Source organism: Linderina pennispora (genome assembly GCF_002104995.1).
Source record: "Linderina pennispora strain ATCC 12442 chromosome Unknown DL89scaffold_13, whole genome shotgun sequence".
Lineage (NCBI taxonomy): Eukaryota > Fungi > Kickxellomycota > Kickxellomycetes > Kickxellales > Kickxellaceae > Linderina > Linderina pennispora.
In genome coordinates this window covers 249,946-274,649 of record NW_024468261.1, presented here as the reverse complement: position 1 = coordinate 274,649, position 24,704 = coordinate 249,946, and the positions used below count along the sequence as shown (strand labels likewise).

Here is a 24,704-nt window from a genome sequence, read left to right as displayed (position 1 = left end):
TTCATCCCCGGCTCGCCCAAATTGACAACGGCTCATTTTGGATTTGTGACAGACGAATGCAGCTCGTCCACATTCACACATACACTATTACAGATGGACTTGCATTTGGGACACAATTGCTGGAAACAGCAAATGAAGTAGTGGTGATTTTGAAAAGTTAGTCGAGCCCTGCTCAAGACTGTTGGGATATGTAATGTGCCAACGTGGTCGCCATGCTAGTAGCAAGTAAGGTATAGCATGCACAATGTGGATATAGCGGAGGCTGCTTGTCGTCGTAAGAGGGCATTCGGTCTCGAGCTTGACCACAGGACAATCAGGCACCATCAGGCAGGGGTAGTGCAGTACTAGCCCGGTCCTGGAGAATCGCTCAGTCTTGGGCTCAATGCAGTGAATATAGCGAGATCCCGAATACCGAGGCCACAGTTCGTGTTGTGACTGTGCAGGGAGGGCCATTGATGGATTGAAAAGACTGGCAGGGCTCGACCTTTTCAATGGCGATCCGAGCCCTGGCTGGACGCACCAATTGCCATGACGTGGGGGCTGAAATAAGCTGCCGCCATACACAACAGATACCGCTGATAAGCGATTTGGATGCCGAAGCAACCATCGATCTGTACATAGCAGTAGGTGCATAGGCTGATAAACTCGCAGGTCTCGTTTGATTGGGATCCGTATACATTAAGGAATCATTACTATCACAACTAGCTATGCTACAAAATCATGGCCTGCGTTCTTGAGGAACCGCACCTATCGGAAGATACAAGTATTAGTACCCGGGCTCTGCTGTTGTCCAAACAATGAGGCCATGCAGCCAATGTATTACATGCGCATACGCCTGTGTCAGATAATGAAGAAGTTTAAGTGAAAAGCTTTCCTCAGCATGGGTATCTAAGCTGTCCCTACTTTCGGAGTCATCATACACAGAGCGCGAGCAATGAAAGCAACACCAAGAAAGGCGGATCCGTACCTGTACCAATACCTTGCAAGAGCGGCAAAAAAGGAGCGAGAAGCAGAGACAAGAGAGCTAGCAAGAACGGACCGCCCGCACCTGCCAGATAAATGCTGGATGAAAAATTTTCATTTAGTGGCGACTCGAGCCGGGTCTGCCAGCCCTATTCCGTGTTCGGCGAGCCTGAAGCCGAGGACAAGGGGCGTGCCTTTTCCACACGCATGCTCGGTACTGCGATGCTGCCGCCCGGGCACGCATGTCTCGCAGAGCGAAAATTTGCTCACGTCAAAAACCAAGGGTCGGCGGTCCCAGCGCTACAAAAATGGAGGCACCTCGCGCTCGTTGCAGGCCTCTCTTTCTTTTTCTCCTTCTCATCTGGTCCGGCAACCTTTAATTCAGAGCCAAATTGACACAACCCCTTTTTATTTCTCACGTTCACCTCTCAGCCTCGCTATTCACACAGCTGCCTCGTTTGTAAACTAGCCAGAGAAACGAGTGCCTCCGCATAAGCACTCTCTTTTCCCTCCGTCACTTTTTACTCTCTAATTCCTTTTCTGTTCTTTTTCAAAACCACAGCAGGGCCAACACAGTGCATACACAGCCATTAGCGTCAACCAAGCGCGCTATACCTTTCCCACTACCAATTATTCGAAAATGGATCTTCGAATTGGCAACAAGTACCGACTCGGGCGCAAGATTGGCTCTGGGTCGTTCGGCGACATCTTCCTGGCGGTGAATGTAGTCACCAATGAGGAGGTCGCGGTCAAGCTCGAGTCTGTAAAGGCGCGCCATCCTCAGCTCGAGTACGAGACAAAAATCTACAAGGCGCTGGCCGGCGGCGTAGGCATCCCGTTCATCCGCTACTTTGGCGTCGAGCACGACTACAACGCGATGATTATTGACCTTCTGGGTCCGTCGCTCGAGGACCTGTTCAACTTTTGCAACCGCAAGTTCTCGCTCAAGACTGTGCTGCTGCTGGGCGACCAACTGGTAAGTGCCGAGTATATCGCGTTCCGCTGGCTTTATTGCCGCCTCCGCCACTGCAGCTCCCCAAACTCCCCCTCTCCTTGTTGCTGCTCTATGCACCTTTTGTAAAGTGCTGTTGGTGTGTGGACGTGTCTGGCCGATTGTGCCTGTGCCTTTACCGATTCATATGCCTTTGCGTCGTTTTTCTGAAACGCTTTCAGCTGGAGCGCATGCGTTCTCTTCCATTCAGGGCCGGCGGCGTCCTTTGTCGCTGGGGCAATGGGGGAGAGGGCGAATCTCAAACCAAAAAGCTGCCGCCAAGCGTTCACACCGCTTGCTAGGCAGGATTTCTCCTTCCGCCTCCTTGCTCTCCCACTCCCCGCAGCGTCGCCCATGTTTGCCTGTTCGAGATTACATTTACCTGCTGGGTTTACTGTGATAATGAAAGGGGCCCATGTTCTAACCCGTACTCAGGCTGCGTGAAATTTTTTACCGCCTTTTCTATTTTTACCGTCATTTCCTTACCCCAATATGTGCCCCCTCATCCTGCATGTCCGCTAATTTGTTTGTTATTTCCTGCACATGCCATGGTGTAGCTGTCGCGTATAGAGTATATCCACAACAAGTCGTTCATCCACCGCGACATCAAGCCCGACAACTTCCTGATGGGCATCGGGCGCCGCACCAATCTGGTGCACGTGATCGACTTTGGCCTGGCCAAAAAGTACCGCGACCCGCGTACACACATGCACATTCCGTACCGCGAGAACAAGAACCTGACGGGCACGGCCCGCTATGCAAGCATCAACACTCACCTGGGAATCGAGCAGTCGCGGCGAGATGACCTGGAGAGCCTGGGATACGTGCTGATGTACTTTTTGCGCGGCAGCCTGCCGTGGCAGGGGCTGAAGGCGGCGACAAAGAAGCAAAAGTACGACCGCATCATGGAGAAGAAGATGAGCACGAGCACCGAGGAGCTGTGCCGCGGGTTCCCGCCCGAGTTTGCAGTGTATCTGAACTATGCGCGCAGTCCTGCGGTTCGACGACAAGCCCGACTACACGTACCTGAAGCGGCTGTTCCGCGATCTGTTTGTGCGCAGCGACTTCAAGTACGACTATCTCTTTGACTGGACCACATTCAAGCAGGACCGGAATGCTGGGGGCCAGAACCCAAACTCGGCCGAAGAGCTTCGGCAGAGACAGCAGCAGCAGCAGCAACAGCAGCAGGCAGCTATGGCTCAGCAGCAGCAGCAGCTTCCAGTGTCAGCGTCCGGCTCCGCAGCAGGCGCAGCAGATGGGGTCGTCGCAGCTTCAGGGTGTTGCCAAACCCGGCAGCGTATAGAGGGCAGGTCATGCCCGGATCATCACAGCAGGTAAGCGGTGGCAATGGGCACAATGCTCAGCGAGCGCCAGCAGATGTGACGCAGCTGGGGCGGGAAACGCAGAACTCTAGCTTCCGTCGTTATATTGACAAAGTACCTTCTCGTTCTATGACTTCGCAACAGCAGGCGCCTCCACCGCAGCAGGCGCAGATGAACGCATACCGCATGCAGCACAGCGCAGCACCCAACGCGGCCATGGATCCGGCGATGCTCCAGGCGGCGCAGGTGCAGCACATGCAGTCGATGGCTCCGCAGCAGCCGGGGGTGCAGCAGCCGATGGGCGGGTACATGCAGCCGATGGCCAGCCAGCCGCAGGCAATGATGTACGGGCAGCAGCCAGGCGCAGCATCCGTCGGCGGCGCGCAAGGGGATTCCGCCCAGCGACCGGATCCTGCGGAGCAGCGCCAAGGTGGCACCGACCGGCATGGACCCGACGCACGGTGCCCAGCCCCGCTACCGCACCGGCTCGCGCGAGGAGATGGCGGGCGGGCAGAGCGGCGCGTACAACCCGTATGGCCAGCACCGCTAGAAGGGAGCAAATGCATGTTTGAGTTCCTTTGGTTGGCATTTACATGGAGCGAGGTGACGGGGCGGGGAGAGAGGACATTGGTACCGGAGGCGAGAGATAGGGGGATTTGGGTTCTATGTGTTTTATTGTGTTCGTATTGCTTTCTTTGCCCATCTTCAGCCCTATCCGCTCTCTTTTCTGTCCAGTGGCCATCCTTCTCCCTGCGTAGACCTTGGAGACAACTAGCAGCCGCACCTTTTTTGTTCCTACCACACAAGACATGTGTGAGAAGGTGTGGGCCATGTATGGAGCGAGAGGACGTGCCGTTCTTTTTTCCTTTCCTCTTTTAGTACTTTTTCTCATTTTTCTATCCTTTCTTTTCTTCAGGCATCTCTTGGCATTCCAATAACCCTCTCCTCCTTGACTTTATCTTTTCTTACTCTCTTCAGGCTCAAAGCAGCAGCAGCGGCAACAAGTCCTGTATTGGAATACATTTGGCTTTTCTGTTTTTGTTGACATTGCATCATCAGCTTGATCTCCGGCTCAGGCGAATCAGGTCGACGTCGATGTCGAACGGACTTTTTTTTGTGGAATTTGTACATCATCGGGACATCGAACCTGAGCTCGGCCAGGACCTCGCAGTCGAACCCCCACGAGTCGGCCTTCTTGACGAGGAACTCGCGCGTCGACGACTTGTGCAGGGAATAGACGGCAGTGGTGGCCATTTCGCAAGCGGCCTGGAGGAAAGCGACGTCAATGCCCTTATTGCCAGGCTTGGTGCCAAAGGGCGGGTTCAGGATGGCGGTGTCGAATTTGCGGGACAGTTTGGCCACCAGCGCAGCGTTCATTGCCAGCCCGTCGCGATCGGGCTGGCACAGGGACGCGTGGAGCAGGTCGATGGTGTCGTCGAGCTCGAACTCGTCGATGTTCTCCTGGGCGATCTCCAGGGCGTCGGCGTCGATGTCGATGGCGAGGACGTTGGTGGCGCCCATGATGGCTGAGGCTACGGAGAGCATGCCGCAGCCGCAGCCCAGATCGACTACGGATTTGTCGGAGATATCGCCAAAGGAGGACTCGGCAGTGTAGAGGATGCGTGCGGCCAGGTGGGCGGTGGTTGGGTACTGCTCGAGCTGCACCTTGGGGTTGCGGAACGCCTCGACATCGGAAAGATAGCCTTCGAGCTGCTTGAGCTTCATGGTGCAGAAAGTGAGCGGGAAGGGAGGGGAGGGGGGCATCTTTTTGCGTGGATGGGCGGGGAAAGAGCGCGGAACGTATAATAGAGTACCTCGCCGGTCTCTATGGGACCGAAAGGGAAAATTACGTCCATTTTTGGTACCTGTTTTCGAAAGGTTTTTTATATGTATCTAGGATGGGGACGTACAGCGAGACATAGGCGGCGGCGGCAGGCAGGACCAGATTCCGAGCGAGCATGCAGCCAGGGCACGCCCTGTCAGACCAGCCGAATGGCTGGCACTGCAGGGCTGGAGCAAACAGCACGGGCTACGCAAGCACAAATTGACATTAGCGTATTTCCCCAAGACATTCCGCGGCATGATGGCTACGCGCGACATAGCCATAGGGGAGGACATCGTGGAGATCCCCGAGCGCCTGCTGATGACGGCGTCCAAGGTGCAGCACGCCGGGCATCTGAGCGAGCAGCAGGCGCTGACGCTCTGGGTATACCAGCAATACAGCCTTGGCGAGCGGTCGCCCTGGCACGCGTACATCTCAACACTGCCGCAGGACTTTGACTCAGTGCCGCTGTTCCAGCTGTCGGGTGCGTTCGCCCGGAAAACTGGCGCAGACCGGATTGTGGCACGTTCTGCCGCGGTCTGTGCAGGCGAAAATTGCCGACCAGCACCAGCGGCTGGTGGAGGACTGGCGGTGCGCGAAATTGGTAGCGGCGGATAATCTGACAGACTGGCGTAGATTCGTGTGGGCGTGGCTGGCAGTAAGCACGCGGTCGATTAACCTGGGCAGAAAGCACAAGGACCGGCTGGCGCTGGCGCCGTTCCTGGATTTTCTGAACCACAGCGAAACCGCGCAGGTAACGGTGCGGTACGATGAGCACCGGCGGGTGTTTGCGATTCGCTCCCTGGTGGGTTACAGGAAGGGCCAGGAGGTGTTTATTTCCTACGGGCCGCACGATAACCGGCACATGCTGGTTGAGTATGGATTCGTGCTTGAGCACAATCCGTTCCGGTTCCTCGAGCTCGACAGCCAGGTCATGGACTGGATCAGCGAATGCAAGCTGGTAGTCCAGAGACGCAAGCAGTCGGCGGTCAAACCGGAGGACTTTGACCGCATGGTTGAGGTGCTGAAGGGGTATGGGCTGTTTGGCGACTACACGTTTGACAACGAGCCGTCGTTCCGGCTCCTGGCGGCCCTGCATTTGCTGCTGCCGCTGGTGGAGGAGGGGGCGGCGGTAAGGCGGGTGCTGGCGCGGTGGGAGCGGTGGCGCCGCGGCTGAGCTGGAGCTGGACGAAAGGGCGGCGGAGCTGTGGGTCGAGGCGCGCGTGCCAGAGCGTGCAGGAACGGGCGGGCCACGTGATGCGCGATCTCCAGGCAGAGGACAGTTTCCTGCTGGTCTGTTTGCGTGTGATCTGGGCGGAGATTGGCGGTGTCGCGGCGGGGAAATTGATCTGCTTCCCCCTGGTCCATGTGACGTCTTTTTTTGCCTGAATATATTCCAGCAGTCACTTTGTGAGAAAAAAGAAAATTGCGCCTCGCAGGCTGCCGCAGGACTGGGGGAGGGGGTCATGCGGGCAAGTAGCAGTTTTGCTATATAAGCAGACACGTCCTGGAGGGGCAGGCAAGCGTGGTTCCTCACACACCACCAACGAATATTTTTCTATTTCCAACCTACTTGTATCAGTTATGCTTGCATCATCAAAGACACTAAGGCTGGGCGCACGCCGGGCCCCTGCACTAGGCGCGCCGCAGCTGCGCACGTTCTTCAGCAGCTTCAAGGCGCGGGACGAACAAGCCGGGGGAGAATCCCACCAGCTCTTTGCCGCAAAAGGCGTCGCGGATGGTACGCAGCGTCCTGTACGGGTCCGAGCAGGTGCGGCAGGAGACGCAGGCGACTTTGTCGAAGGTTCTGGCGCGCGGCAAGTACGTGCACGAAATGGCAGTGCACCATGTGAAGCCGGGCTGCTTGCACGAATACCAGGAGATAGTAGGCAGGCTGTATCCGCGCATGGTCCAGGACATGTCGCCGCAGGTGAAGCTGGTGGGGAGCTGGATGACAGACATTGGCGAGCTGGACACGGCGGTGCATATCTGGGAGTACCAGGGGTATCCGGCGCTGACGCAGGCAGTACAAGAACCTAAAGGACCGACGAGACGTACGGGGAATTGCAGAGGCAGCTGGCGCAGCTGCTGGTGAAGAGGCGGTCGCAGGTGATGCTGGAGTTCCAGTTCTGGCCGACCCACCCGCCGGTTGAGAAGGGCGGGGTGTACTGAACTGCGCAGCTACACGCTGAAGCCCGGCACGCTGCTGGAGTGGGAGCAGAACTGGCGCGTGGGCGTCGAGTGCCGGCGGCACCACGAGGAGCCGATGGGGGCGTGGTTCTCGCAGCTGGGCGTGCTGAACCAGGTGCACCACCTGTGGCAGTATCCGGATCTGCAGGTGCGCAAGCAGGTGCGCGAGGACGCGTGGAGCGAGAACGGCTGGCCCTGAGACGGTGCTCAACACCGTGCCGCTGATCCAGGAGATGAGCTCGAGAATTATGCTGCCGATGCCGTTCAGCTCGCTCAAGTAGGGCGATTTTGATAAAAAAAATATATTTGAATTTCTACTGGTTCAGCACGTCCACATACTTTGACCGCGCGCCACGCCGTCTGCCCGCTGGAGTGCCTGCCCGGCTGGTGCCCGCACTGGCAGCCATCGGGGGCACCGCCGACGCCGGGCGACCGGCCATGCCGGGCGGCAGAGAGTTCAGCGGAGGGCCGACGGGCGTAGCCGGCTGGGCTGGCGGCGGCACCGACGCGCTCTGCGGCACAAAGCCCATGGCCTTGGGCGGCGGCGGTGGCAGCGGCTGCTCGGCCTCGGGCTTGGCGTTCTTGTCAACCCAGCGCTCCAGCACCGGATCGTAGACGAACTTGGAGTCGTCGCCGAGATTCGCCTGCGTGCGGCGCCCGCCCCACAAGCTCTTGAACAGCCCCATGACGCCGCTGGCCTCCGCCTCGGGCTTCGCCTCGGTGCTTTTGCGCGGCTCGGGCGGCGCCGAGCTGCGCTGCTCCACCGGCTCCGGCTTTACCACAGGCTTCTTGCTGAATCCAAACATGTCCTCGTCCTCGTCTTCCACCGGGGGTGTGGCGGCTGGCGCCGACATGGCCGCGTGGACCGGCGGGGCCGAAAAGCCCGGGGCCGAAAAGCCCGGGCCGGGACACCCAGCGCTGCCGCTGGCATTATGAACCCGTCGCTGCCCAGGTTGGCCGTACCCGGATCGCCCCATGCTGCGTGGTCCAGGCTGCGGCGCGCGTCAGTACTGCTGCGGCTCGGAACGGCTTGTGGCGAAGTGGCGAACATGGGGATATGGGGCTCGCCAGTTTCTTGCGGGACGCCAGGGCTGGGCGTGCGGCTGGCAATAGCACCGAGTGGCCGGCCAGGATGCGTGGGGCCGGAGCGGCCAGGACGGTCGGGGCCAATTTCGAATCGGCCGGGCGCCGGGCCCTCGTCCAAAGCAATGCGGTGGCCGTCGGCGCCGGTGATGAACTTGTCGATTGACGAGTCGAAGGCCGACATCAGCGACGTGAATGACGGCCTGGGCATGGCGCGCGCCAGCCACGACTTGCCCTGCAGTGCGGCCTCATCGCCCACCAGCTCGGCCGCCTTAGCCGACGTCATGCCGGAGCCGATGAGCCGACTGCGTAGCTCGCGCAGCTCCTGCACCAGCGACGCATGGACAAACGGCACGGCCACGCCTGCAGGCAGAGTTGCCAGGACGCCCAGCACTGCGTCGCAGTAGCGCAGCGCCAGCGCCGTCAGCCCGCAGTCCGCCATCCACCACGCGCGGTAGAGCTTGTACGCCTGCAGATGCGGTAGGCATAGCGGCGAGTCGCCCGACCCCCGCATCGCCGCTGCCACCTCGTACAGCTCCGTCAGGCAAATCGCCGCCTGGCTGCGGTAGAACCGCGAGAACCGCCCCAGCGCCCCGCTGGCATCCTGCCCCAGCAGGACCGCGCGCGCCTGCCCCGATGCGTCCGGCAGAAACACGTCCTTGGGTTGCAGCGCCAGTGCGTAGCAAATGTGCGCGGCCACTGCCTGCCGGTCACTGCGCAGCCGGTCGCCCAGTTGCAGCATCGCTGCCTGGTCGCCGGGCGTGCGGTTTGCTAGCATCAGCGCTAGCGTCTTTGCCCAGCCTTGCGGAGCGCTGGCCTGCGGCGCCGTGTCCAGCTCCGCCGCTGTGACAAACCCGGCTTGCGGCTCGCTGCGCTGGTCAAATGGCCGCGGCGGCTCGATGGCTGTAGCCCCCATGCCTGCAAACAGCCGGTACTGCAGCCCCAGCGGCGCCAGGCCGCCTGGCATCGCCGACGCCGTGTATGCTGCCACCACCGCCTGCCACACGTCCTTTGCCGGTGCAGCTGGCCACCACCAGCGCATGCGCCCACATGCCGCGCTGGCACGCCAACGCAACCGCCTCCGACCGCCGCCCCGCCAGCAGCAGGCCCTCGATCTCCTGCATGTCTGCCAGCGAGCCGTGGGCAATCGGCTCCGGCGGCTCCTGCCCATTCGGCTTGGTCGGCTCCTGCACGCTGAACAGCGGCTGCAGGGCCTCGCCCGCACGCGCCATCTCGGGCTGCGCATTGTCGCCCAAGGCCTCCAGCACGCCCGCTAGCACGCCCACCAGCGCCCGCTCCTCGTTGCTGCCCTGCATGCGCTCCAGCCAGGCACGGGCACAGCCCACCGCCACGTCGCGCCGCTTCAGTAGCGCCGCCTTGGTCGTCTCCCCGCCCAGCAGCGGCGTGTTGAACACCGCCGCCTCGTGCTGTGCTGAGAGCTCCGGCGGCATGTGCTCCGCCAGCTGCTGCACACGCAGCATCCCCGGCGCCGTCTTCGCCGACCCGCCTTGTGCATTGAACCGCTGCACGTGGCGCGGGAACATGGTGAACAGCCGCCCGCCGAACCCAAACGCCATAATCGGCCGCCGCCCCTGCAGCCGCCCCAGCGGGTCCTGCACCTGAGCCGGAGCCAAATCGCCTGCCGACAGGTCGCGCTCATACGCCATGTCCAGGCTGCTGCGCTCGCTCTGGCTCTGCAGATCAAACACTCCTGCTGGCGCTGTGGGCACTCCCGTGTAACCAAACGACTGCGGCGTTACCATCTGCGCTGACCCGTGCGGGCTGGATACTCCGCCTGCATTGTACGGGTCAAATGCTGCATATCCACTCGCGCTGTCTACCTGCATCTGCTTGTCCGCTGCCACCAGCGACGAATCGCCCACGCCATTGACCACCGGTGCCTGCGAGTATCCCCCGCTAGTATACGGGTCGTACCCGCCATACCCAGGGTATTGCTGCTGCTGCTGCTGCTGGCTCTCGCCGCCATTGGCCGTGTCAACCACTGCAACTGCCGCTGCCCCGTTCTCCACCGGCGCCTGCGAGTACCCAGTAGTGCTATACGGGTCGTACGCCCCAAACTGCTGCCCGCTACCACCATCTTCCTGTCCGTATCCACCAGAGCTGTACGGATCGAACGGCGTATATCCGGTGCTGCCATCGAATTGCTGCACTTTGCCCGCCTGCTCTTGCTGGAGAGAATCTGTTCCATTGGCCAGTGGCGCCTGCGAGTACTCACCTGAGCCGTACGCATCATACGTCTCGTACTGGCCCATGTCTGCCACCTGCTGGTAATCTCCAGTGCTGCCGACTGTCGCCGCGCCTGTATCCATCACCGCATAATCGCCATTGCCTGCTGGCGCCTGCGAGTATCCTCCTGTGCTGTACGGATCATACGTGCCGTAACCAGCGTTCGCATCTTGTTGCTGCTGGTTGCCAACCGCGCCAGTTACCGCTGCTGCAGTCGGATCCACCACCGCACGCTCAGTTGCCATATCTGGTACTTGTGAATATCCAATAGTACTGTATGGATCGTACGCACCGTAAGCAGCATTCAGATCCTGCTGCTGCTGGGCTATCGACAGCCCCTGTGGCCATAGAGCTAGACAAATCGCCAACTGTCTCGAATCCACCTGACGTAGCTGGTGCTTGCGAGTATCCTCCAGTAGTACTGTACGGGTCGTACGCACCATAAGCAACGTTTGGATCCTGCTGCTGCTGCTGGCTATCGACAGCGCCTGTGACAACCGAATTAGCTTAAATCACTCACGGCCTCATGCCCACTCGACGTAACGGGCGCCTGTGAGTAACTAGTGCTGCTATACGGATCGTATGTACCATGTCCAGCATTCAAGTCTTGCTGCACGCCGTCATCAAGCGCCAGACCCGCGAATCCCTCCTGCTTCTGCTGCTCCAGCGATTCCATACCAACTGCCGCTGCTGTCCCGCTCTGCTGGTCCTGGTAGAACGACACATAACCGGTCTGCCCACCCGTCTCGCCAAATTCGCTCTCAAATGCCTCTGCCTGCGTGGTCAACGTGCCCCACGCCGTTTCGCGCGACACCGCAGGCTCGCCAACGCTCGACGGCTGCGTCTCCACCGGGATCTCGGCCGGCGTCTCTGGCGCGCTGTCGGAGAGCTGAGTGTAGAAATCCAGGCGGCAGGCGGCGCAATTTCTGATACCGTTTCCGTTGCAGCTATGGATTGCGATTGCTCAGTGGAGGCAGCGGAGACTGGTAACTCAGCCTCCACTGTTGATTCCCGAGACAGCTGGCTGGCCTGCTGGCCGGCGTCCGCCACCAGAGCGTCTTCATGGGTGATAGGTGGTGGCACATCTGCGGGCTGAAGGGGTGCTGGTTCCTCAGCAGCTACCGGCTGCGGCTGGCTGATGGCTGCGTCAAAGATCTCGGCCGGATCCGATGGAACCTTTTGTATGTCGACTACACCGACAGATTTACGCTCGATGGCAGCTGGCTCAGTAGCTTGATGTGCCTGCTCTGCTGTGACAGCCTCCAAGTCAAGAGTACCGGCAGGCTCCGGTGATACTTGCTCGATTTCCACAACAGGACCTGCTGCTGGCAGCTGTTGCTGTTGTGCTGGCTCCAAATGGGGCTCTGCAATGTGCTGGACCGGCTGTGATTCGCTGATGGCAGCATCAAAGATAGCAGCTGGATCGGATGTCTCCAGAAGAGCACTCTCCGCAGCAACAGCGACAGGAATCTCGGCAGCAGGAGCTATCTCCGCCGCCACCGCCGCCGGTTGGCTATGAGTTGACTGGCTGATTGCTGCATCAAATATGTCTGCTGGATCGGATGTCTCCAGCAGAGCGCTCTCGGGAGCCACAGTAGCAGGAATCTCAGCAGCAGAGACTGTCTCCGTCGCCGGCGGCTGGGTTTGAACTGATTGGTGGACAGCTGTATCAAATATGTCTGCGGGATCCGATGTCATCTGCCGTACGTTTTCCGGCGCACTGGGTGCAGGAGCAGCCGCAGATACTGCTTCTACCTGCACCGGCGGGCTCTGGACTGACCGACTGATGATTGCGTCAAAGGCTTCAGCCGGGTCCACCACTGCATCACCTGTGCTATCAGCTGCCACCTGCGTGGCAACACCAATACTAGACTCGGCATGTGTGGCAACAGCAGCCTCGCCCACTGCCTCTGCAGCAACCGGCACTGTTGGCACAGCCGTGACTGGCTGCTGGGCCAGACCCATTGAGTAATCAGCGTGCTGTACTGATGCATCGGTATCAGCGTCTCCTAGGTTGTCAAAAAATGCAGCTCCATCAGCGACCTCGGGCTGAGCAGGCTGCGCATAGCCTGCTGTTGCGGTAGCATCTGGAACACCGCCACCACCAGCAGTAGCAGGAGCGACTGCCGGGGGATTGTACTCCTGTGTGGTCTGGGTATACTCGGTGCCGTAGCCAGCGGCAGCCTGCGGGTAATACCATGTCCCCGAATCGTTGTCGTAATACTGCCCGCTCTGCGGATCATAGTATTGTCCCATCGCCTCATCGTAGATGGGCTCAACAGCCGCCTGTTGCACCTGCGCAGTAGCGCCCGAAACCGCGGGATCGGCTGTCTCAGCATATCCAGCGTACGCCGGCTGCTGTGCGGCTGCCTGGCTGTACTGTGCGTAGTACCCGTTTTGGTCAGCCGGCGCTGCCTGCTGGGATTCGCCCGCCAGTTGGTCAAAGAACGCTGCGCCATCCGGTGCCGCATTATTTTGCTCATACCCGTACTGCGTGCCATACCCAGGATACACCACAGAGGCGCTCCGGTACGGGTCCGCCTGCTGCCCATACTGCTGATACTCGGCCGGCCCCGCAGTCGCGCTCCGCGGCGGCACTCCATGCGAGGCGAATGGCGCCGTGTATGGCTGCTGCCCGTACTGCTGAAACTGCGTTTGCTGGATCGCCGCGTGCTGCGTGCTGCCATCCATTGATGAAAAGAATTCGGCACCCGAGCTCGACGCGTCCTGGCCGCCAAAGAACGGAATTGGTCCATCCGCGGAGGGCGTGCCGCGCCGCGACGGCGGACGCACGGGTGCTGTCTGCGGGTGGTAGGACATTACTATAGATGTACTTCACGAATTAGGTTCTCAGGCTTTTTATCTCTGCCAGACACTCCTCAACACTACAACAACCGGGCTTCTGTACCTTTATGCTTTTTGGAAGAGGGCTGAATAAAGAAACAAGAAGCCTGTATCGCGGCGGCAACTGATGAATGACTGTTAATAAATGTAATAGAAGGACGCGAAATTGAATAGTGGAAAAAAAGGCTCCCGGCGTAGCAGTGAAACTTTCACATAAAGTTCAAATCCCGGTTTCATGGTTGTTACCGAAACGCTGCTTACCACGTCGCAGCGGCTCGACTCGCATGCAGTGGCTGGCGGCTCGAGCCGTGGTTTATTAAAAAATATTCGGCTTTTTTGCGCTGACGCGCGCCCGCAAAAGACACCTCCATTCAGTTTCCTTGTCGAAATTCAACTTCGCTTTCCTACTCCCCCCTTTATATGAACAGCATTAGCAACACAATGTCGTTTGGCGGAACTAGCAGCAGCGGCGGCGGCGGCCTATTTGGCTCAAACAATAACACCGCCAGCAATGCGACCACGGGCGCGAATCTCTTTGGAAGCAACAGCGGCACCACAAACACAGCGTCGGCCGGGACTCTGTTCGGCGCGCCCGCTGCAGCCAGCACGTCGACCGGTGGCAGTAGCCTTTTCGGCGCCTCGACCGACAAGCGGGCAAGATCAGGCAGCCTGGTGACGGGCGGCAGCAACACGTCGCTGTTTGGAGGAAGCACAGTAGCCAATAGCACGGCACCGGCGGGCAGCGGTCTGTTTGGCAGCGCAGCGCCGAGCAACACGACGCCGGCTGGTACTGGCCTTTTTGGCAGCTCGACGGCCAACAATGCGGTTCCGCCGACGGGCGGCTCGCTGTTTGGGAATAGCACGAATGCAGGCACCACGGGCGGCGGGGTGTTTGGCAGCTCAACAGGTGCAGCTCAGACCACCAACACATTTGGCGCTGGCTCAAGCTTGTTTGGAAGCAATGCGGCAAAGCCCGCAGCACCGGGGCCATTTGGTAATGCCCCTGGTGCGACTCTGCAGAGGGCTCAGCAGTATCTGAACATGCCCCCGCAATCGGCACTCCAGCAGCAGCAGCAGAACCAGCAGCAGCAGCAGCAGCAGCAGCAGCAGAAACTGAGCGAGGCAGAGGAGCTGAGCAAGCAGTTCATGATGATCAAGGAGTGCTGGGACCCGAACTCGCCCAACTTCCAGTTCCGGCACTACTTTTACAACGTGTGCGAGCCTGGGCAAGGGCACTTGTACCAGTGCCCGCCGAACACGGACCCACGCCTGTGGGAGCAGGCGCAGCAGGACAACCCGGATCCCTCGTCTCTGGTGCCGGTGGTGGCGAGTGGCTTCGACGACCTGCGCAAGCGTGTGGACACGCAGACGCTGCAGCAGCAGAGCTACCAGGAGCGCGTGACGGAGATTTCGGACAAGCTGCACACAATCCTGCAGAACCACCATTCGGGTACGGCGGTGCGCCTGGCGGACTGCCGGCGGCGGCAGGCGGACCTTGCGCAGCGGCTGCTCGAGTTCATGAAGTGTCTGCAGGTGCTGCGCCAGGGGGAGATGCAGCTGACGGCCGAGGAGGTTGTGCTCAAGGAGCGCATTGCGCATCTGGACAACGAGCTGTCCAAGACGGGCTCGGTGAAGCAGCGGCTGGCCGAGCTGCAGGACCACACATGTCGGCTGCTGGCGAGTGCGCGCCGGCGCCGCGAGATGTTGGGCATTACTGATGACGATGCAGTGGGCGACGGCTATGAGGTTGCCGACGAGGCGCAGCTGGAGTCGGTGCTGCACATGCTGGCGGAGAAGCAGCGCGGGCTGACACAGCTCACCCAAGTTGCGTCGCGGGACCAACAGGCCCTGGATGACATTGAGGCGGCTATTGAGGCCCGGCACGAGGAGATTCTGAAACAGCAGGTTGTGCAGAATGGCGCAAGACTGGCCAGGCCGCAGTACACTCCGTGGTAGAGGCAGTGCAGCTACTCTGGCTGTCTCAAGAGGTCTGTTTCTCGCTTTTGTAGTCTTTGGAAAGGAAAAAAAGTTTATTCACTCAAAGCACGGGTCCTAGTCCCTATCATTGAGGATCCGCAGGATGTAAATGAACAGGTTGACTATGTCCAGATACAGCTCAACGCTGGCAATGATGTACTCGTCGGGCGACAGGCGGTTCATGATCTGGTGGGTGTCAAACAGGATGTAGCCGCAGAAGACAACGGCGCCAAACACCGAGTAGATCAGGTCGGTGGTGCGGCTGAACGGCACAAAAAGCTGCACCAGACCGACCATCATCATGCCCATGAGCGCAAAGAACAGGATCGGGCCAAGGCTCGAGAAGTCGTACTTTGACTGGATGGTGAACACGGTCAGCACCACAAACAGGCCCAGGGTAATCAGCAGCGCCTGCAGCACCATGGCCGTCGGGAACATGGCGGTGACAGCGCCCAGCGTATACGCCTCCAGCAGCGTGAACGCCGACAGCGCAATAATGTTGGTTGGGTGCGAGTGGCGCTTCCAGAACACCACGCCCAGGGCCGCAATCGACCCGAACATGGCCACGTAGATGGTCCACATGTGCTGCAGGAGGAAGCCCGTCGACGCATCCACGTAGCGCATGTACCCGCCCACCAGCGTCGTGGCCAGGAGCTGCGCCGTCAGGATCGTGTACACCTTGCGCACAAATGCGTGCCGGATGCTCAGGTCCGACTGGCCCACAGTCACGCCATACTTGAAGTCGTCGGGGACGTCGTCGGGCGAGGAGCCGTGCGGCGCGCTGGGCCCGGCCTCGGAGATGCTGTTGTCTGTGGCCGCATAGACAGGCGGCAGTTGGGTGTAGGCTGCGGTTGACATTTGAATAGCGTGTGCAAAAAGAGATAGTAGAAAAATACAGAAAAGAGTGGCTAGAAACAGAAAGAAAGGTGAAAGGAGGTTTGCGGTGATGACTGCATTCCCCAGCGCCAAGAAATCAGTGCAAAAGAAAACCTGGCTCCTTTGCGGCCTCAGCTCACCACAGGCCGCATCACCTGACCGGCTCGCAGGCTCATAAGGAGAGCTCCAAGCTGTGGTCTAGCCCGACTCGCAGCCCTTCTCTCCGCGCCAGTGCATTCCCAACGACACAAATACAACCCGAAAGCCATGGCTGCCACCGACTCGACCTCGCCCAAGTTCATCGTCATGTCTGACTTTGACGGGACCATTTCGCTTGACGACACAGGCAACATCCTGACCGACGCGTCCATGGGCAAGGAGCGGCGCGAGGCCATTGACAACGAATACATGGAAGGCAAGATCTCGTTCCGTGAGCTGCAGATACAGGAGTGGTCTGGGGTGAATCTGACCTGGGAGACAGCAGTTGAGCTTCTAAAGGACAGCACAATTGATCCGCACTTTGCTGGCGTCGTCGACTGGTGCATCGCTCACAAGATCCCGCTAGGCATTGTCAGTGCCGGACTCGACAAGCTCATCGATTTGCACTTTGAGCACAGTCTGACCAAAGAGCAGCTCGAGTACATGGAGATCTTCTCCAACAAGCTCATTGTTGTCGGCGACAAGTGGAGCATCAGATTTGCTGATGACAGCGAACTCGGCCACGACAAGGCGGCCAGCATCAAGAAGGTGGCAGACCGCTATGAAGTTGCGCCCAAGGTCGTGTTTATCGGCGACGGGATCTCTGACGTTGCGAGCGCCAAAGAGGCAGATTACCTGTTTGCCAAACGCGGCCTGGATCTGGACAACTGGTGCGAGAAGAACGGCGTCAAGCGTGACCCGTTCGACGACTTTGCGTATATCACCAAGCGGCTGGAGGAGATTAGCGCTGTCCTGTAGATGCAAACTAGTAGACATTTGCTGCAAAGATACACTATTGACGCTCTAGCCTCTCTGCTTCACCTAGATTGCAGTCAGACACGTGTGATTCTACCATGGGACGTCTTGTGAAGATCAGGCGAGCTGGAGCCCCGCTTAGTCCGCCGCGTCCCTGTGCCAGCCAATGTAGCACCCCTCGTGCAGAATTTGTCTTCCAGCATGCAGCAGCAAGTTCCGCTGGTGGATCCTTCACCAGACGGGCCTTTTCTTTTTCTTCAGATCTCTACACCGATATATTTACACTCTTTGCTGCTCACTTCAACCATGACTGTGTCGAATCCCTCGCCAAAGCTGGTCGTCATGTCCGACTTTGATGGCACCATCTCCATTGACGATACGGCGAACATCATCATCGACGCGTGCATTGGTGAGCAGCAGCGCAAGGCCATTGACGATGCCTACATGTCCGGCAAGATTTCGTTCCTCGAGTTGCAGCACCAGCAGTGGTCGCAAGCAAAGCTCACTTGGGAGGCGGCTGCGGAACTGCTCAGAGATAGCAGAATCGACCCCCATTTTGCTGGTGCCATTGAATGGTGCATTGCCCACAGCATCCCGCTTGGCGTGGTCAGTGCAGGATTGGACAAGCTCATTGACCTTCATTTTAAGCGCGGTCTCACCGAGGACCAATGCAGCTATCTTGAGGTGTTTGTCAACAAGCTTGAGGTCGATGGCACCAACTGGCGCGTCGCCTTTGTTGACGACAGTGAGATGGGCCACGACAAGGCGGCCAGCATCAAGCGGGTAGTGGACAGATACGATGTTGCGCCCAAGGTCGTGTTTATCGGCGACGGGATCTCTGACGTTGCGAGCGCCAAAGAGGCGGATTACCTGTTTGCCAAACGCGGCCTGGATCTGGACAACTGGTGCGAGAAGAACGGCGTCAAGCGCGAGCCGTTCGACGACTTTGCGTATATCACCAAGCGGCTGGAGGAAATCCACGCCTCCCTGTAGACAAACCACAGACACTACATCAGCAGCACAATTCCCTGCAGTATGTACGCAGGCAGCACACTGGCTGTCCTGAGCCACTGGAGCAATTTTGTGATTCACACGGGCAAATCGCCTGGTTTGAATAATAAAAAATTGTGACTCAGAAGCGATTTCGGGCTGGCCTCGTGTTCAGTGGATAAAAGGCGGATCGAGCCTCTCCGTTTCGGAGCAGCAGCACCACAACTCTTCTTCTCATCTCAATCTCTCTTTATTAAGCAAACGCCAACCACCTGCCTTTAACAAGAGACCCTTAAGTAATGGCGCAACGCATTTCGAATGCCTTCAAGACGGCAGCTCAGGAAGAGCGCCCCACGTTTGTCGCGTACGTGACCGCCGGCTTCCCCTCGCCAGCCGAGACGGTCGACATCCTCCTCGAGCTCGAGAAGGGCGGCGTCGACTGCATCGAGCTGGGAATTCCGTTCACCGACCCGCTGGCCGACGGGCCGACGATCCAGGAGGCGCATATTGTTGCGCTGGAGCATAACACGGACATCGACGTGTGCCTGGACCTGGTGGCGACAGCGCGCTCGCGCGGACTCTCGATCCCGGTCATGTTCATGGGATACTACAACCCGATCATGCAGTACGGCGAGAGGGCGCTGGTGGATAAGTGTGCTGACGCCGGCGTCGACGGGTACATTGTGGTGGACCTGCCGCCCGAGGAGGCCCAGTCGTTCCGCGCGCTGTGCTCAGCCGCCGGGCTCAGCTACGTGCCGCTGATCACGCCGTCGACGTCCGAGGCCCGCATCAACCGCCTTGTGCAGGTTGCCGACTCGTTCGTCTACGTGGTGTCGCGCATGGGCGTCACCGGCGCCCGCGCCAACCTCGACACGCACCTGGGCGAGCTGCTGGCTCGCGTGCAAAAGTATACTGACCTGCCGCTGGCCGTCGGCTTTGGCGTCAGCCAGCCGCAGCACTTCAAGGACGTCGGTGCCATGGCCGACGGAGTCGTCATCGGCAGCAAGTTCATCACGGTGCTGCGCGATGCCGAGAAGGGCAAGGCCGCCGAGACTGCTCGCAAGTACGCCGAGGAGGTGTCGGGCCGTGCTGCCGGCAACGCCAAGCGCGACAACCCGCTGCCCGAGCTGCACGACAACACGACAAAGGAGGATGCCAAGCTGCACACGCTGCTGCCCGATCGCTTCGGCGAGTTTGGCGGCCAGTACGTGCCCGAGGCACTGTATGACTGTGTCGAGGAGCTGGAGGCTGCATATGTCAAGTGCCGCGAGGACCCGGCGTTCTGGGACGAGTTCCGGAGCTTCTACCCGTACATGGGCCGGCCCAGCCCGCTGCATTTTGCCGACCGTCTGACCGCGGCGTGGAAGGGCCCCAAGGTGTACCTCAAGCGTGAGGACCTGTGCCACACGGGCTCGCACAAGCTCAACAACGCCATCGGCCAGGCCCTGGTCGCGAAGCGCCTGGGCAAGACGCGCATCATCGCAGAGACCGGAGCCGGCCAGCATGGTGTGGCCACGGCCACCATCTGCGCCAAGCTCGGCCTCCAATGCATCATCTACATGGGCGCCGAGGACATGCGGCGCCAGGCGCTCAACGTGTTCCGTATCCGCCTGCTGGGCGCCCAGGTGATCCCGGCTACAACCGGCTCGTGCACGCTCAAGGATGCAGTCAACGACGCGATGCGCGACTGGGTCACTAACGTGCAGACCACCCACTACCTCGTGGGCTCGGCCATCGGCCCGCACCCGTTCCCGACCATGGTGCGCGACTTCCAGCGCGTTATTGGCGACGAGACCAAGGAGCAGATGAAGAAGCTGACGGGCCGTCTGCCTGACGCTGTGGTTGCATGTGTCGGCGGCGGCTCCAACGCCATCGGCATGTTCCACCCGTTCATCGAGGACAAGGAAGTCAGGCTGATTGGCGCCGAGGCTGCTGGCGACGGCGTCGACACCGACAAGCACTCGGCGACCATCTCGGCCGGTACTCTCGGCGTGTTCCATGGTGCCAAGACCTACCTGCTGCAGGACAAGAAGGGCCAGATCATGGAGACCCACTCGGTCTCGGCTGGGCTCGACTACCCGGGCGTCGGTCCCGAGCACGCCTGGCTCAAGGCCACTGGCCGCGGCGAGTACAATGCTGTGACTGATGTGCAGGCGCTCGAGGGCTTCCGCACGCTGGCACAGTACGAGGGTATTATCCCGGCTCTCGAGTCCTCGCACGCCGTGTACCAGGCCATGCAGACCGCCAAGACCATGGACCCCGACCAGCAGCTGGTCATTTGCATCAGCGGCCGTGGCGACAAGGACGTCAACACTGTGGCCGAGGTGCTGCCAAAGTTTGGTCCCCAGATCGGCTGGGACCTGCGCTTCGAGGAGGACCCGACCAAGTTCAGGCGCAGCAAGTAAACGGGAAAAAGGCCCACGTATTGCTCACTGAATATAAAACCTCTGCTTTGCTAATTGTGGACCGAATGATCAGTGCAGCTCCCCAATTCGGACCAGTCAGTGAATCTGACGATATGAAATGCACCAATATCGGCTCTGAACCAGCGTGGGCAACAGCAGGAAAAATGCTTGAGCTCGCTTTCGAAATAGCGCCATACTTGGCCAGTCATTATGCATCTTCTCAGAGGCGCACAACAAAGCTGACATGTGGAGACAGGGAGAATGCGGCGTATGTTGTTGTGATAGCGAAATATAACGATCTGCAAGCGGTGCTTGGCAAAAGCTTTGAGCTTCATCAGTAGCGTCGGTTCGGTATCACCATGCTATCCCTCGCGGCAGGGACAGTAGTAACGTGGATACACCGAGATGCATCGCACCCCCATAGCGTCGCCCTGCGGGCACAGCCCATCCCTTTGCGATGCGAGCGATTCGCATCACATTGCCCAGGATCCAGACAGACATGGCTAAAAATACCTGTGACACCCATTCGCGCATGCGCGGTTATGTGAGGGGGAGCAAAAATAGACTCGCTCCTGACAACCTTCTCCCTTTCACAGTGACCACACTCCCCCAACAGCCAGGCTTGGGAAGGCGCCTAGTGCGCGGGCACCCAGGCTGCGGGACAGCCGTGCCCAGGAGCCTAAGACTTGTGTGCGTACATCGTGCAATGGCCTTGGGGATGGGATTGACAATTCGAAAACCTCACGGAATAGTACTGAAAAAAGTGGTGAGGGACAAAACCGGTTTTCGCTCCCGCCGATTATTTTTTTCTTCACCTTCCCTCTCTCTCGTTGCCCCTCTTTTTACGCTCTTCTTATTTTCTGTTTTTCTTTCTTGCATTTCTCACTTTAGCCCTTTTTCTTCGCAAGGGGACTATCTCGAAATTCGGTCTTGTTTTCACCTGCCTTCACGGAATTTTCGTAGTCCTTCTTTATTGCCTCCCCTTTTATTTCTAAAATGCGTTACGGCGATTTCAGAAGCCTGTGTGAGCGCTCGCCGCTGCCCGTCTGCCGGGTGTTTATTCGAGGCGACGACAGGAAGTTTGTTCTGGACAACTTGGACATATGCAGTTTGAAAGAAACGATAATAGGTGGAAGCACCAAGATGTTGAATATCCGTAAGTGAGCATAAACGCTAGGCGTCCTGAGAAGTAGTGCATACGCGCATACCTAGCTAAAAATATCTTGCATTATCTGTAGCCGATTTTGCTATCTCAATTGTCGCCTTTCTTGCTACCGTCTATCTGGGCTTCAAGGCCCATCGCAAGCTGGCTGCTGTCGGTACGTATACGCTGCTGATTTCCTGGTATTTTTGTTGTTGTTGTTGGTCACATATGCACATGCAGCGTACTTCGAGAGTGGTACGCTGATCACCATGCACGGGTTTCTTCCCATGCTCCCTTTCCTCCAAGCGATACATAAATCGTGGTGGGAGGCGTACGTGTTCTGCGACGCAGCAGGATGGAACATGCCCCGCTTCGCTCTGCTCCGACACACTGGAATTGCCTGACACGAAAACTAAAGCAGCTTGCGCTATCCAATAGGCCGGCGAGAGATGTCGCTACTCCTGTCGCTGTTCTGCATCCTGCTTGTGGCCAACCTCGTGGGATCCGACCTGTGGTTCAAGTCAACCAGGGTTAGCAAAGTAAGTATCATTACACACAGCCCATATAAAAAAGAACCGTCTGTCGCCACAGAAACCGGGGAGGGACACGGCTCGGTGGGTTTTCTAATACACAATTATCCACGCCTGTGTGGCTTAAGCTTTGTACTGATTGTCTTTGGTAACCTTTCTGCACTACTGGTAGTGGCTGGGTATTGCCAACACGGCGCTCGAGGTATCGTTTTTCTGGGCGCTGATTCTGGTCGGTCTCGTGGGCTTCCAGATCCTGCCTGACGGCTCGTTTGCATCGATTCTGTCGATTGTCGTAACCACAATCATTGTCTTTGTCGGCATCGGGTACATTGCCGCTGACACCGCTTTTGGCATCTCGGACGGCCTGAAGCCAAAGGACAGCGACCCGTTTTACTCGCCGGCGCTGTTCACGGTCTATCTGGTGTTCCCGCTGGTCTCGATAGTGATCTACCTGGCGTCGCAGATCGTCGTAGTCGTCAAGTACCTGGCTGTGCGCGGTCCGCTGGCGTGGCTGCTTGTTTCGGTCGCGTGCTTCGCACTGGCTCAGGCCCTGATGTTCGCTGTGAGCCGCAAGATCTGCACAGGCACGAACAAGAAAATCGATGGCGCATTCTTTGCCACGCTGCTGGACTCGGCGGCCGTGTTCTGCATCTACGGGTTCTGGGCGGCCATTACCGAGGACGACAGCGAGGACTATGCGGGCATGTACAAGTTCTAAGCGGAGCCTACTTTTTCTTTTGTACATTTCCGTCGTGTGCTGCGTCCCATGTCTATCGTCGCGTATCGCCCTACCCGCCCTTTTGCCCGGTACTTCTAACCCCCTCCCTCTCTCCACAACGACCTCACGATCCCCTCTTTCATCTCAGACCCCACGCCTTTGCCGTCTTTTCTCTATACTTTTTTGCTACCCTTTTCAATAATTTCGCATTTTGCCTTACATGTGTTTCCCACTACTAGAAATACTCTGCTCGCGATGCGAGCTCGGCTGCTAGTCAGCATGGGTTCTTCGGTCTCTGGTAGGGCCGCGGGTTGGGAACATGCCGGAATGTCTGCTGCAGTGGCCTCTGTTTCATCCGATAGCATCTTCGCTGCTTCATATGCAGCCTTCTTGGCCAATTTTTCGCCCTTTTCTGCTGCTCTCCTTGCCTCTGCTGCTGCCCTCTTTGCTGCGTTGATCTTGGTAACCTCCTCACGTGTTTTCGAAATAAACACCTGCTTGATTATTTGCTTGTCTAAGCGCACATGGCCTGGGATCCATGATGTCCGCAGAGGCAAGCATTGAGGGGGAGACTTGCCAAGCTGCTCATTCTCAATAAGCTGGCATAGACGAATGTATGCACGCAGATGCTTAAGTGGATTTACCTTGGCATCATAGTATCGGCTGTCTTTGGCGAATCTGTACTTAGCATCATAGGCATTAAGCACTGGTGCCAGCTTGTTGTAGATTGCAAGCATCGGTGGGGTGAGCACACTGAGATCAGGGTGCCTAGAGGCAACTGCCTGGCGGAGCTTCTGTGCAGGTGTATAAATACACACTTGACATGCGTTATTGAACTCAGCCTTGGACACATTGCCCATTGTACTGTGCAGTGTGTTTTTGCGGCTGCGAATATCAATCAATTTGGCCAGAATCCGCTGTAGGCAAGTGCCATAGTGCAACATAATGTTGTTCTTGTATGCTGTCATCAGCTCAGTATCCACGTATGTTGCTACTTGATTCATTTCACGTACGCCATGTAGCTCAATATCGCTATTATGTAATAGATAATCATAAATATGATATCTAATTACATAACTGAAATTTGCGGTTAACAGTTCGGACCTGTCCATCCGGTTAACGAAATCCTCGGCAGATATGACAGTCTTCGCCTTCAGGTTGTGATAAATGAATAAATAAATAAAACGAAAAAACCCTTTTTCACAAATGTTGCTGGGTCAAAGGCATCCCCGTCAGCTAGTTGATGGAGTAATATCCATCGTGCAAGCATGTATGTATGCTCTTTGATGATATTGACACTGTACAAATTGCTCTAGGCGGGGCAACATAGAATCACGGAAGCCAATACCACCAAGTGATGTCTTTATGACAGTAGTGCTGCGGGTAATATTCATTTGAGAAACTCAATAGGCAAGTAAGAAGAGAAATGATGCTGTTCAGTTTTGCTTTATTGCAGATGCATAGCATTAAGAACTTTTTTATTAAGAATGATCTGGCTTGCATGGTTCTTGGGGCCCTTAGCACTGATACAGTCTCTTGAATCAGTCTATACAGGCTGGGTCCATTGTGGCCCAAATACTACTGCTTACGCATGTTCATAAGACAAATTAATTTGTAAAATAAACCCACAAATATTGCATGACCGCTA

At 58.0% G+C, this 24,704-nt stretch overlaps 13 protein-coding genes across 13 annotated transcripts; 8 read left to right on the top strand and 5 right to left on the bottom strand.

Moving 5' to 3' along the window:
* The first annotated feature begins 783 nt into the window (after nt 1-783).
* On the top strand, nt 784-1,517 carry DL89DRAFT_52642 (uncharacterized protein). Its single transcript, XM_040891777.1, has one exon. It carries the CDS (start codon nt 935-937, stop codon nt 1,430-1,432), a length of 498 nt encoding a protein of 165 aa, XP_040741060.1. The 5' UTR covers nt 784-934; the 3' UTR covers nt 1,433-1,517.
* A 1-nt stretch (nt 1,518) lies between these two features.
* DL89DRAFT_52787 (casein kinase I isoform delta) lies at nt 1,519-3,190 on the top strand. Its single transcript, XM_040891779.1, has 2 exons — nt 1,519-1,939; nt 2,512-3,190. Exons 1-2 carry the CDS (start codon nt 1,604-1,606, stop codon nt 3,040-3,042), a joined length of 867 nt encoding a protein of 288 aa, XP_040741059.1. The 5' UTR covers nt 1,519-1,603; the 3' UTR covers nt 3,043-3,190.
* A 1,141-nt stretch (nt 3,191-4,331) lies between these two features.
* On the bottom strand, nt 4,332-5,001 carry DL89DRAFT_275682 (S-adenosyl-L-methionine-dependent methyltransferase; the record flags this gene model as incomplete). The annotated part of the gene is made up of 2 exons (XM_040889338.1): nt 4,332-4,347; nt 4,385-5,001. 2 exons carry the CDS (start codon nt 4,999-5,001, stop codon nt 4,332-4,334), a joined length of 633 nt encoding a protein of 210 aa, XP_040741058.1.
* A 358-nt stretch (nt 5,002-5,359) lies between these two features.
* Nucleotides 5,360-6,275, top strand: DL89DRAFT_259659 (SET domain-containing protein; the record flags this gene model as incomplete). The annotated part of the gene is made up of 2 exons (XM_040885711.1): nt 5,360-5,702; nt 5,725-6,275. 2 exons carry the CDS (start codon nt 5,360-5,362, stop codon nt 6,273-6,275), a joined length of 894 nt encoding a protein of 297 aa, XP_040741057.1.
* Nucleotides 6,276-6,604: 329 nt separating this feature from the next.
* On the bottom strand, nt 6,605-7,556 carry DL89DRAFT_304472 (uncharacterized protein; the record flags this gene model as incomplete). The annotated part of the gene is made up of 1 exon (XM_040890882.1): nt 6,605-7,556. A coding segment is annotated over one exon (786 nt), but the record flags the coding sequence as incomplete, so codon positions are not given.
* A 1,498-nt stretch (nt 7,557-9,054) lies between these two features.
* Nucleotides 9,055-11,231, bottom strand: DL89DRAFT_52689 (uncharacterized protein). Its single transcript, XM_040891778.1, has one exon. The coding sequence runs from the start codon at nt 11,059-11,061 to the stop codon at nt 9,250-9,252; it is 1,812 nt and encodes a 603-aa protein (XP_040741055.1). The 5' UTR covers nt 11,062-11,231; the 3' UTR covers nt 9,055-9,249.
* On the bottom strand, nt 11,232-13,746 carry DL89DRAFT_52634 (uncharacterized protein). Its single transcript, XM_040891776.1, has 2 exons — nt 13,527-13,746; nt 11,232-13,440 (listed from the first exon to the last, which is right to left on the bottom strand). Exon 2 carries the CDS (start codon nt 13,436-13,438, stop codon nt 11,402-11,404), a length of 2,037 nt encoding a protein of 678 aa, XP_040741054.1. The 5' UTR covers nt 13,439-13,440; nt 13,527-13,746; the 3' UTR covers nt 11,232-11,401.
* Nucleotides 13,747-14,503: 757 nt separating this feature from the next.
* DL89DRAFT_225991 (uncharacterized protein) lies at nt 14,504-14,800 on the top strand (the record flags this gene model as incomplete). Its single annotated transcript, XM_040884786.1, has 1 exon — nt 14,504-14,800. A coding segment is annotated over one exon (297 nt), but the record flags the coding sequence as incomplete, so codon positions are not given.
* Nucleotides 14,801-15,466: 666 nt separating this feature from the next.
* DL89DRAFT_52595 (UPF0005-domain-containing protein) lies at nt 15,467-16,454 on the bottom strand. The gene has a single exon (XM_040891775.1). The coding sequence runs from the start codon at nt 16,295-16,297 to the stop codon at nt 15,515-15,517; it is 783 nt and encodes a 260-aa protein (XP_040741052.1). The 5' UTR covers nt 16,298-16,454; the 3' UTR covers nt 15,467-15,514.
* An 83-nt stretch (nt 16,455-16,537) lies between these two features.
* On the top strand, nt 16,538-17,335 carry DL89DRAFT_269555 (uncharacterized protein). Its single transcript, XM_040888344.1, has one exon. The coding sequence runs from the start codon at nt 16,583-16,585 to the stop codon at nt 17,270-17,272; it is 690 nt and encodes a 229-aa protein (XP_040741051.1). The 5' UTR covers nt 16,538-16,582; the 3' UTR covers nt 17,273-17,335.
* Nucleotides 17,336-17,575: 240 nt separating this feature from the next.
* On the top strand, nt 17,576-18,262 carry DL89DRAFT_259654 (uncharacterized protein; the record flags this gene model as incomplete). The annotated part of the gene is made up of 1 exon (XM_040885710.1): nt 17,576-18,262. One exon carries the CDS (start codon nt 17,576-17,578, stop codon nt 18,260-18,262), a length of 687 nt encoding a protein of 228 aa, XP_040741050.1.
* Nucleotides 18,263-18,469: 207 nt separating this feature from the next.
* On the top strand, nt 18,470-20,893 carry DL89DRAFT_52548 (tryptophan synthase). The gene has a single exon (XM_040891773.1). It carries the CDS (start codon nt 18,559-18,561, stop codon nt 20,662-20,664), a length of 2,106 nt encoding a protein of 701 aa, XP_040741049.1. The 5' UTR covers nt 18,470-18,558; the 3' UTR covers nt 20,665-20,893.
* Nucleotides 20,894-21,531: 638 nt separating this feature from the next.
* On the top strand, nt 21,532-23,520 carry DL89DRAFT_269553 (uncharacterized protein). The gene is made up of 4 exons (XM_040888343.1): nt 21,532-21,820; nt 21,903-21,983; nt 22,247-22,347; nt 22,511-23,520. The coding sequence occupies exons 1-4, from the start codon at nt 21,661-21,663 to the stop codon at nt 23,054-23,056; spliced, it is 888 nt and encodes a 295-aa protein (XP_040741048.1). The 5' UTR covers nt 21,532-21,660; the 3' UTR covers nt 23,057-23,520.
* Nucleotides 23,521-24,704: the final 1,184 nt, after the last annotated feature.

Bases quoted from the DNA above. Each gene is read 5' to 3' on its own strand.
- DL89DRAFT_52548 (XM_040891773.1), top strand. From the start codon at position 18,559: ATGGCGCAACGCATTTCGAATGCCTTCAAGACGGCAGCTCAGGAAGAG.
- DL89DRAFT_269553 (XM_040888343.1), top strand. From the start codon at position 21,661: ATGCGTTACGGCGATTTCAGAAGCCTGTGTGAGCGCTCGCCGCTGCCC. The intron at 21,984-22,246 runs GTACGTATACGC...GCTATCCAATAG, and splicing joins TCGCAAGCTGGCTGCTGTCG to GCCGGCGAGAGATGTCGCTA. The intron at 22,348-22,510 runs GTAAGTATCATT...CACTACTGGTAG, and splicing joins AGTCAACCAGGGTTAGCAAA to TGGCTGGGTATTGCCAACAC.
- DL89DRAFT_52787 (XM_040891779.1), top strand. From the start codon at position 1,604: ATGGATCTTCGAATTGGCAACAAGTACCGACTCGGGCGCAAGATTGGC. The intron at 1,940-2,511 runs GTAAGTGCCGAG...GCCATGGTGTAG, and splicing joins TGCTGCTGGGCGACCAACTG to CTGTCGCGTATAGAGTATAT.
- DL89DRAFT_269555 (XM_040888344.1), top strand. From the start codon at position 16,583: ATGGCTGCCACCGACTCGACCTCGCCCAAGTTCATCGTCATGTCTGAC.
- DL89DRAFT_52595 (XM_040891775.1), bottom strand. From the start codon at position 16,297: ATGTCAACCGCAGCCTACACCCAACTGCCGCCTGTCTATGCGGCCACA.
- DL89DRAFT_52642 (XM_040891777.1), top strand. From the start codon at position 935: ATGAAAGCAACACCAAGAAAGGCGGATCCGTACCTGTACCAATACCTT.
- DL89DRAFT_52689 (XM_040891778.1), bottom strand. From the start codon at position 11,061: ATGGTGCGTACGACCCGTACAGTACTACTGGAGGATACTCGCAAGCAC.
- DL89DRAFT_52634 (XM_040891776.1), bottom strand. From the start codon at position 13,438: ATGTCCTACCACCCGCAGACAGCACCCGTGCGTCCGCCGTCGCGGCGC.